This window comes from Odocoileus virginianus, chromosome 21 (genome assembly GCF_023699985.2).
Source record: "Odocoileus virginianus isolate 20LAN1187 ecotype Illinois chromosome 21, Ovbor_1.2, whole genome shotgun sequence".
In the NCBI taxonomy this organism is placed as follows: Eukaryota; Metazoa; Chordata; class Mammalia; order Artiodactyla; family Cervidae; genus Odocoileus; species Odocoileus virginianus.
The window spans coordinates 49,331,474-49,341,166 of record NC_069694.1 but is presented as its reverse complement, the minus strand read 5'-3'; the positions used below and the strand labels follow the sequence as shown (position 1 = coordinate 49,341,166).

The 9,693-nt window shown below is 42.4% G+C and overlaps 1 protein-coding gene across 1 annotated transcript in view; it reads right to left on the bottom strand.

The window, feature by feature from the left end:
- FAM241A (family with sequence similarity 241 member A) overlaps window positions 1–8,679 on the bottom strand; it is a 39,509-nt gene extending 30,830 nt beyond the window's left edge. The window contains exon 1 of the mRNA XM_070452281.1: window positions 8,347–8,679. Within this exon, the coding sequence (XP_070308382.1) occupies window positions 8,347–8,514 (168 nt within the window). The 5' untranslated portion in view covers window positions 8,515–8,679. The remainder of the gene's footprint in view (window positions 1–8,346) is intronic.
- Window positions 8,680–9,693: the final 1,014 nt, after the last annotated feature.

Genomic DNA, 9,693 nt, shown 5'->3' with positions numbered 1-9,693 from the left:
TAGTGCAAGGTTAATATCATAGTACTACTTTTGGTTTTTCCCTAAAGCCTTGCTTCCCTGATCAGTAAATTGAGAAAACCATGAACACAGGAGGGTGGGTATTTTTCCCATTAAGGATCAGTGGTCCACAACAAGGAAAAAAAAAAATCATACTAGAGATCTATACAAAAAGCAACATTATCTGCTTTCTAAAAAAAGAAATATGAAATACTTATCTGATTTTCAGATTAGGAAATCTTAATACTTTATTCAATAAATAACACTTATTCTATACATCTGAAAATCGCAGAGACTAAAAATACAGTTCTATGATGTGGTTAGATAAGAAGAAAAAGAAGGGAACCAGAGAAAAAAGATGAGAGAGAAGATGAGGGTAAAACAGGTAGCTAATATTCACTGAGGGCCTACTATATGGTAGGTCTTTCATAACACAAAATGTTCCTGAACCCTCATAAGAACTTTAAGTAGACAGAATTATACCACTCACATGAGGAAACTGAGTCTCTGAGGGATTAAGTTATTCGGATGACAAGACCAATAAAGCAGTAAAGCCAAGACTCAAGCTTAGAACAGTCACACTCCAATACTTTTTCCATTGCTCTGTAACGTCAGCTTCTATATAACAGAGGAGGCGGTGGGGTGGAGAACGTGTATGTTAATGAAGAGAAAGTGGCTAAGATGGGACCTAAGGAAGAATAAAAGACAACGGGAGAATGCGACACTCAATAAGGAGGGATGAAAAAGAGATGGGTAGTAGTGGACAAGGGCAGAAAAAGACATGAGTATGTGGCTGTAGGCATAACTGACTCCATTTTGGGCCCCCAGGGTTCCTCTGCTGACCACACCCAGGGCTGTACTATGCAGTAAGTCATTTTTCTGTTGTCAAGGGCTTTGGGGCTAATCAGCATTGTTTAATCATCATCAGGGCCAGGTTGGCCTCTTGCTCTGCAGTCTCCAAACAATGATGAAAACCTTCACTGACTTATTCCCTGTGTCCACAAGACTAGTTATCTATTCATAAATACTGACTTAGGAAGGCACTTCCTGTTTCCAAGTGTGTACCCCCATACCCTAGGTTAACTGTCAAATTGTCTCAGGGACCCCGTGGCAGTGTGGAATGCAGCTGCAAATGCTCCCATATCCTTGTCTCCTCAATCCCACCCTGCGAGCAAGTTACCCTATAATACAGTGATCCACTGATTACATGAAACAGCCTGCCTTGTTTTTTTCAGTCTCTATAGATACCTTCTTAGTTTGGTGGGCACCTTGTGTTCCCTCCATCCTCCAAGAGAGAGGAAAAGAAACCTGGAGAAAGTTGCATATAAGGAGTTGCTTGGGAGACTGCGTGTTTGGAATGTAGGTATCAAGAAAATAAACAATTATTACGTATCCACTGGAGTATCTATTGGTAGAGCATTCTCAACAACTCAAACCACTGTAACCCTAATTCATTTTGAGCAGAGTTTCTCAACTTGAGCACTAGTGACATTTTGGGTCAGACAATGCTTTGCTGTAGGCGACTGTTCTGTGCATTATAGGCTGTTCAGCAGGATCCCTGAACTCTTTTTATTAGATGCCAATGGTACTGTACCTCCTCAGTCTTAACATTCAAACATGTCTCTAGACATTGCCAAGGGTCCCTTGTGAGTCTAACTGCCCTAAGAACCATTGATTTGGAGGTTCCATTCTTGAATAATGACAAAAATGAACAAAAGATACCTACCATATACAAAATTATTCTGGGAGTTACTCTAGTGACTAGATGCCCATTGGAAAGAAATTAGATTACATTCAAGGCCAAGTTCATCTAAACTCAAGGAACTTGCTACAGTATTGTTTGCAGACTGCTTTTAAAAGATGTGAAAGGAAGTGGGTACAAACAGATATCCATTTTTGTACTACACAATCTAAAGGGGGGCAGCAGATTTATCAGACTGTTCTTCCATCATGGGTGAAGGCTCTTATTCCTGAAAACAAAAACAAAACCAGCTCTGGAGTTCGGAGACCTGGGTTCTGGTGTGCTCCAGTATGAGACAGTTGTAAGACTGAGAGCAAATCACTTGGCTTGGGGAACCAAGGCTTGTTGGCTTCTTACACTTTACCTAGAGTTCAAATATACCCATCTAGGGAAATACTAAAAAGTAAAATAACTTCCATACATTTCTATTACTGATATTATATTGAAGGGAAAGTATGGTGGGTTGGCATGTTTATTACTTCCCTGCCACGCAAAGTGTGGTCCATGGGCATAGCATCAGCCTCACTTTAAGAGCTTGTGAGAAATGCAAAGTCTTAGGCCTCACCCCAGAACAATGAAATTGTAACCTGTATTTAACAAGAGATGCTTTGTCTGCACATTAAAGCTGAGGAGCACTGTTCTATTCCTCCTCCTTCCTAGGGTGGCTTTCTAACAGTGGAGTGTGCAAAACTTACAAAGAACATTTCTCAGATTTTTTTTTAGTTAGGGTTCTAGTAGAAAATTAGGTCCAAAAGCTAACCCTTACATGCTTATTATATGCTGGAGATCTGGGTTTGACCCCTGGGTTGGGAAGATCCCCTGGAGAAGGAAATGGCGACCCACTCCAGTATTCTTGCCTGGAGAATCCCATGGACCGAGGAGCCTGGTGGGCTAGAGTCCACGGGGTCGCAGAGAGTCGGACACGACTGAGCGACTTTCACTTTCATTCTAACATTCTACATGTATATACATGTATATATGTAACATATAACAATTCTGTGAGGTTAACACAACTATTTTCCCCTTTAGACAGATGAAGAAACTGAGGCCCAAAGAGGTTAATTAACTTGCCCAAAGTTATAGTTAGTACGTAGCAGAGTGAGGATTCAAACCTACGTATTCTGGATCTAGAATATGTACTGCTAATCATATATTTAATGACAGATCAAAGAGCAGGTCTGTCTGCTGCTGCCACTGTTTTTTTAAACAGATGATCTCGTGGAACATTCTTTGATGCATGTTCCTTCATTTATTTATTTAAATATCTATAAGCCAACACTTATCTGAAAGTTCCAGGACTGCAAAAGGCAAGAAGCAGAAATAAAGCGTCACCATCTGAAAGAAAGCAAAATCAACCTTCTCTATAGAGTGGATGATTATATACCTAGAAGTCTAAGAGATATTAGTATATATTAGTGTTAGAATTAATAGGGACTTCTCTGATGATCTGTGGCCAAGCCTCCACACTCCCATTGGACCCAGGTTTGATTCTTGGTCAGATGCCATACGCTGCAACTAAGAGCTGACCTGCTGCAACTGAAGAACCCACATGCCGAAATGAAGACAGAAGATCCCACACACCACAGCTAAGATCCAGAGCAGCCAAATAAATAAATAATATGAAAAATGCTGCATCCTCCGAACACTCTCTTAAAGAGTGAATTAATAAAAGAATTCAAAAAGGTAGCTAGTTTAAACTAAATATATAAAAACCAATAGCTAAAAACCAGCAGCAAAAATGTGATGTGGAAAATGAAATCCCTTTCAGAATGCCACCAGAAAAATGTAAAAGCTTATTTCAGTATTTGTAACTACTATAAAGGATTGTGAACCCAAAGAGAAAGTGGATTATTCAGTGATTAGGGGGAAAAAAAGATTAGCTCCATACCTCACACAATACATGAAGTCATTGTAGAGAGATTAAATATAGAGAGTAAAAAAATAAAAACAAAACTATACACACACACATAAAGGTGTGTGGATATTTTAGTTAACTAGGATTAGAAAGAATGTTCTAAAGAAATATATATAAATATATGTGTGTGTGTGTGTGCACGCATGTGTGAGGGTGTAAGATGTGTGTATGAAATTACCAAAAGTATTCCTTTGGCTAATAAAAATTTAAAGCATTTCTAAATCAAAAACATCATAAAATTATAAAGTAAATAGCAAGCAGGGAAAATAATTATAAGCAATGTGAAATATGGCATTAATATCTTACAATAATGCCAAAAGAAAACAATGGTCAAAGAGCATGATTAAAAAGAAATACAAGGCTTCCCTGGTGATCCAGAGGTTAAGAATCTGCCTGCCGATGCAGGGGGCTACGAATTCAGTCCCTGGAATGGTGAGAGTCCACCTGCTGCAGGGCAACTAAACCTGTGGCCACAACTACTGGAGCTGGTGTGCAGCTAGGAACACCCAGCGCAGCCAAAAACAAATAAATAACAGCTTTAAAATAGAAAAAAAAATGCAGATGTTCAATAAATATATGAATGGTTTAGTAAACCTCTCTAGCAATATCTTATGACAATAAGATAATTTTTGCCTACTAAACTGGCAAAGATTAATCTATAAATTAAATCACTGCTGACTTGGATGGCTTCTAACTGACACTCTTACATACTAATGCCAGAAGTGTACACTGGTGCAGGCTTTCCTGAATGTAATTCTTTAGGATGTTTCAAGAGACTTCAAAGAGTTTGACTTACTGACCTAGGACTTCCACTTCTAGAAATTTATTCTAAGGTAGAACTGTGAGGAACTGTGACAACAAGATAGAGCTTAATAAGCAAAGGTTTTTATTACAGTGTTATTTATAAAAGAGAGTTTGAAGCAAATTAAATATGTAGTATTAGGGGAATGACAATTAAGTAGCCCTAAAAATAATTTTTGCAAAGAATTTTTTACAAAATTGGAAAATGGCACAATATGAGTAGGTAGATAAAACAAGATACAACATTCAAATATTACATAAAAATCTGTTAAAAAATGTGTGTATATCTGTATACACACACACACAGATATATGAATGCAGTAACACCAAATTTTCATATTTTATAGCAAGCACAATATTACTCAGTGAGATTTCAAATGCTCTTCTTTTCTTCTTTAGATTGTTCTATATTTCTACACTTTCCAAAGTACATAACACATAATCATAAAGACCTTAAAGCTAAAAATAATGATTCTAAAGTCAATCCAAGAATGGCGGTTCCTTCCTATGCTCTAAGATGGCAGGGACATCTTAGGTTATTCAGGTTGTGAATGCCATGTCTAAGTGGATGCCACTCACATTACATACATAAATGTGATAAAAGGACTGGAGACTTTAACTTTCTAGGTATACAGCAGAGCAGAGATTCTAAGGGACCTGGCATTCAGAATCAGAACTTATTTTGATCATCTCTCATGCCCACAGTTACCAACACACACTAAGGACAGCTGTGTCCTGTCCCTTCAGTTCCTTGGGCATTTTGCCTGTCTCCTGGCTTTTCTCTCTGAGACCAAATTCCTACTTCAGACTTGACACAGTTCCTTCATCTGGGGAACCTGGTCCAGTCTTTCAAGTCCTCCTTTCCCAGGACACAGGCTGCCTTGTCAGTCATCCTACCTGGGAAGATTCAGGTCAGAAGGACAGAGGAACCTTAGTTTTTCTCTCAGATGGAGTAGGATTTAAGGATAAATTGTAAAAAAAAAAAAAAAAAATGCTGACAAGATCTCAGCTACTGAGAAAACACCTATATAAATACCAGTATTTTGGTATACATGAAATAAATACCACTTTTATCTGGTATCATAATAACAATGAGCCAAAGATACATTTTGTATAATCAAAGCTGATGTTAAGAACCCTCCAGGTTGAAGGAAGGGCAAGAGCTTGTGAGTCAACAATGTAAAGAAAAATCAGCGAAGGGAAAGATGTATGTGGAGGAGACTTCAGCCTGGGAAAGAGCCAAAGGAAGAAACGTGCTTCATCAAATTATCAGGTAAGGGCAAACTGCGAAGGAACTAAAAATAGAAAGTGATTTAATACAGAAAATTAGGGGCTGACAAAAATCTTTGAAAGAGCTGGAGGAGCAAAAGTGGGGTGCCTTCTGGAGCTATTGCATTCAAGAAGACACCACCCGTAACCCTGGTCCAGATATAAGGGAGGCTCTGCTACTACTGCGGCGGCTGCTACCCATTCTCTCTTAATGTCCATGAGGCTACTCAGATTCTGGAATATTGAGTGCGTCAAGCAGAAAGGACAGCAAGGAGATGGCCTCTGTCTCATTTCCATCTAATTAGTTTTGGTTTTGTTTCTGTTTATATCATTGTTTCTATGGAAAAGTTCACTCCAAGTTCTAAATATTAACAAGTTTACAAACCAAATTTTCAAAAGTACTCCATTTGTAATTTGGAGTCCACATGTTGTCCTTAAAGCAGCAAACACACACACACAATCTGCCTATTGTGTGCACATTAATTAATTAATTAATCTGCACATTAAAGCAACTCTGTAGGTTATGTTTTACAGTTGTTAATTTCATCTACCTCTTCCTCAAATATCTTTATGTCTCTACTGTCATTACAAGACAGTGCATATACATTTTAAATTTCATTTTCAGCACTTGAAAAAAAGTTACATTTATTGCTTCCCTGATAGCTCAGATGGCAAAAAATCCACCTGCAATGTAGGAGTCCAGGAGACTTCCATCCTTAGGTTGGCAAGATCCTCTGGAGAAGGGAATGGCAACCCACTCTAGTATTCTTGCCTGGAGAATTCCATGGACAGAGGAGCCTGGAAGGATACAGTTCATGGGGTTGCAAAGAGCTGGACACGAATGAGACTAACACTTTTCATTACCAAGAAGTGATTTATCACAAAAGCTTGTTTCTTACACCAATGGGTTGGGTTGTATCAATTTCTCGTTTATTTTTGACTTACTTATGAGAAGTTCTTTGGTGTATATATATTATTAGGAGGGAACGCATATCTCAGGTGTAATTTTCAAGTATTGTGTATGTGGGCTTAGAGTAAATAAATAAATCATGTGATTAAAAAAATAACATTTTCACAGGCGTATAGGGAAATAAATTTTCACGACATACAATGATAGAGGCAGGTATGCAAAGTGTATCTGTTTCCTAGGGTATATGTTTCATTCTTTTTTTGTTTCATCCCTTTTTGTGTACCATAAGCAATTCTCTTAAGACCAGAGCTGCTGCTGCTGAAAAATCCACAAAAGCTTAGATGAAGTATTTTACATACTCCCTTACAACCACTTGAAAATTACTTTGGGACCTTCAGTTCAAATATATTTCCCCCGTCCCAGGGAGTTTCTGTTGCTGTTTTCTTCACTTTGCCAGTTGAACAACTAGAGTGAAAAGAAACAGCCCTTTAGCTACTGAGTCATGGTGTAGTTAATGGGGGAAAACCGTCAGGAAACTAGTCAGGAAAATCTCATAGCTACCAATTATATGCTTCAGTTACCATCTCCTATATCGTCAAAAGAATGAAAAATTACACTTCGACATGGTGAGCAAACCTAATGCTAAGGCATATTTTGTGCCTGCCACAGTTATTTCTGTTCCCTAAACACAAGGCAGAGAAATTATACTTTATGTATTAATGCATTTAGTGATGTTGGAATTTGTGAAATGTGACAAAAAGATGCTGAAGAATAATGAGAGGAGGCAGGTATCAATTGATCTCAACAGTATACCCTGTAATAAAGGCAAACGATAATTTTAATGGGATTATGCGCTTTAATGAGATTCTGAGTGTAAACTAATTTTTGAAGGTCTACTGTATTTGATGGTGAAAATGCATCCCGCTATGTGGGATAATTCAATTTCCTTCATTAAACGTCTTGCCTAATTGTGAAGATAAATGCTATAATGCCTATTATCACCATATTTTATTTAGTGAAAGCAAATTCAGAGTATCAAAAACTGCCCAACTTCTCTTTCCTTTATTATGGCTGGACTCATGCTTATTCCCCCTTTGGTAACAAGTGAAAGCAATTTTCCGGCTTTTTCAGTTTTTCAATGAAGTTTAGATCTCCTTTCTGTTCCTGTGAAAAACTTGCTCTGGGAGAGTCCCCGTCAAGACATGCATTGTAATAGTCGCTCCTACACATGCTTCAGACACGACTGCATGGCTACAGAAATACACCTACACCGAACAGAGGCGCTAGGTGTGTTCAGAAATGCCAAGATGGAAGGCGGGAGGGGAGTCGCTGGCCCCCAAAACACAGCCCCGGGGAACCGATTCCAAGTGGAAGAGTGTTTACATGTAAGGCTTTCAGATAAGTGACCGTTATGGAGGGCACTTCCCTGTGCTCTGGCCTGAGAATCCTCTCCGCCAGACGCGTGGGAAAGGGCGGCGCTCACCCAGCCAGGCACGCGACTCCGGGTCGGCCCTCGGCACGCGACCCCGCGGCCCGCCCTGAGCGCGCCGTCTACTGTTCTCGGGGTCAACTGTTCGGCTTCCCCGAACGCCGCGGAGCCCAGCTCCCCAAGCCGACCGCAGCCCGGGCGCCGCCCTCCCGCCGGGCCACTTCCCTCCGCCACCGCGTGGGGCTCGGGAAACCGGCCGGACCGCGCCGCCCCGGCCGGCTCACCTGCTCCCGCTCCTCCGGCGGCCGCCGCCCGCGCCGCCGCGGGCTCGCCCCGGACTCCTGCTCGGTCCCCGCCGCCGCTCGCTCGGCCAGCGCGTCTCGGTCTTCGTCGCGCTCCCCGCCGCTGCCTCCGCCACCGCCGCCGCCTAGCAGCTGCCCGGCCGAGCACATCCCACCGCCAACTTCTGCCGCCCTGGACGGCCGCCAAGCCGGAGGCAGCGACCAAATGCCCGAGGGCCGCCGTAGGGTCGTCCGCGCTCGCCACTGACAGGCGCCTCCAGAGCGCGCCCCGCCGGCCGGGGCGCCACAAGTACCCGCCAGGCTCGGCCCCTCGAGTCACGGGCTCGCCCCGCCCTCAGCCGCCGGGGCGGAGCTCGCCCGGGGGGGCGGGGCCACGGAGGGGCGGGGCCAAGGGCGCGCGCGCGTGTGAGGGTGACTGGAGAGGGAGCGCGTGTGAGGGTGACTGGAGAGGGAGCGTGTGTGAGACTGTGTACGTTAAAAGACTGTGTGTGTGACATTGTGTACGAGAGAGGAGCTGTGCATGAGAGACCGTGTGAGAGACTATGCGAGAGAAATTTTGTGTGTGAGTGCAGTCTCACAACCACCGTGAGAGACTGTGTGTAAGAGATGGTGTGTGCAATAGGAGAGACTGTATGTAAGAGCCCGAGTTTGTGTGTGAGAGCCTGCTAGACAGGGACCGTGTGAGCGAGGCTGAGAAAGGCAGGATGTATGCGTTTGTGAGGGAGAGAGGCGGGCGTGTGTTGGGGTGTGTGTGTGAGAGAGAGAGGGAAACACCCACAGACACGGAGTTCCACACTCCAGCGAGACCCCTCTGGGTTTGCCTGGCACTGCCCGTGTGCCTGCGTATGCTGCTGGCTGCCTGGCATCCTTTGCAAGTAATACACATTCTATGTCTATTTTGTGCCTTTTGCCTCCTTTCCGTGTCTCTCCGAAGGTGTGAAGGTATCCCTCTGTTGAGTGCTTCCCTGGTGTGTGTTGGTTGTCAGAGCCGTGGGAGCATAGGTAGTGTATCTGTTTTTGTGTCCGTTTCTATAAATGGGTAAGAATATGTCACTCTCAGTGTAGGGGATACAGTTAGTTTATAATTCTTTTTCTTTCTACCTGTGGTGTTATGATTTATAATAAAAATTTTATACACACACACACACACACACACACACATATATTTTGCCTTTGTCCCCATTCCTGGCACGGAGCTCCTAAAACCTTGAAGCTTCCCAAGTGGTGAGAAGGATAAAGATGCCATTTGTTACGTTAATGAGGTGACTTTTTGGTAGCACCTTTGTAACTTAAGGATGGGTCCTATTCCCAGAAGAACCAGCCTTGCGA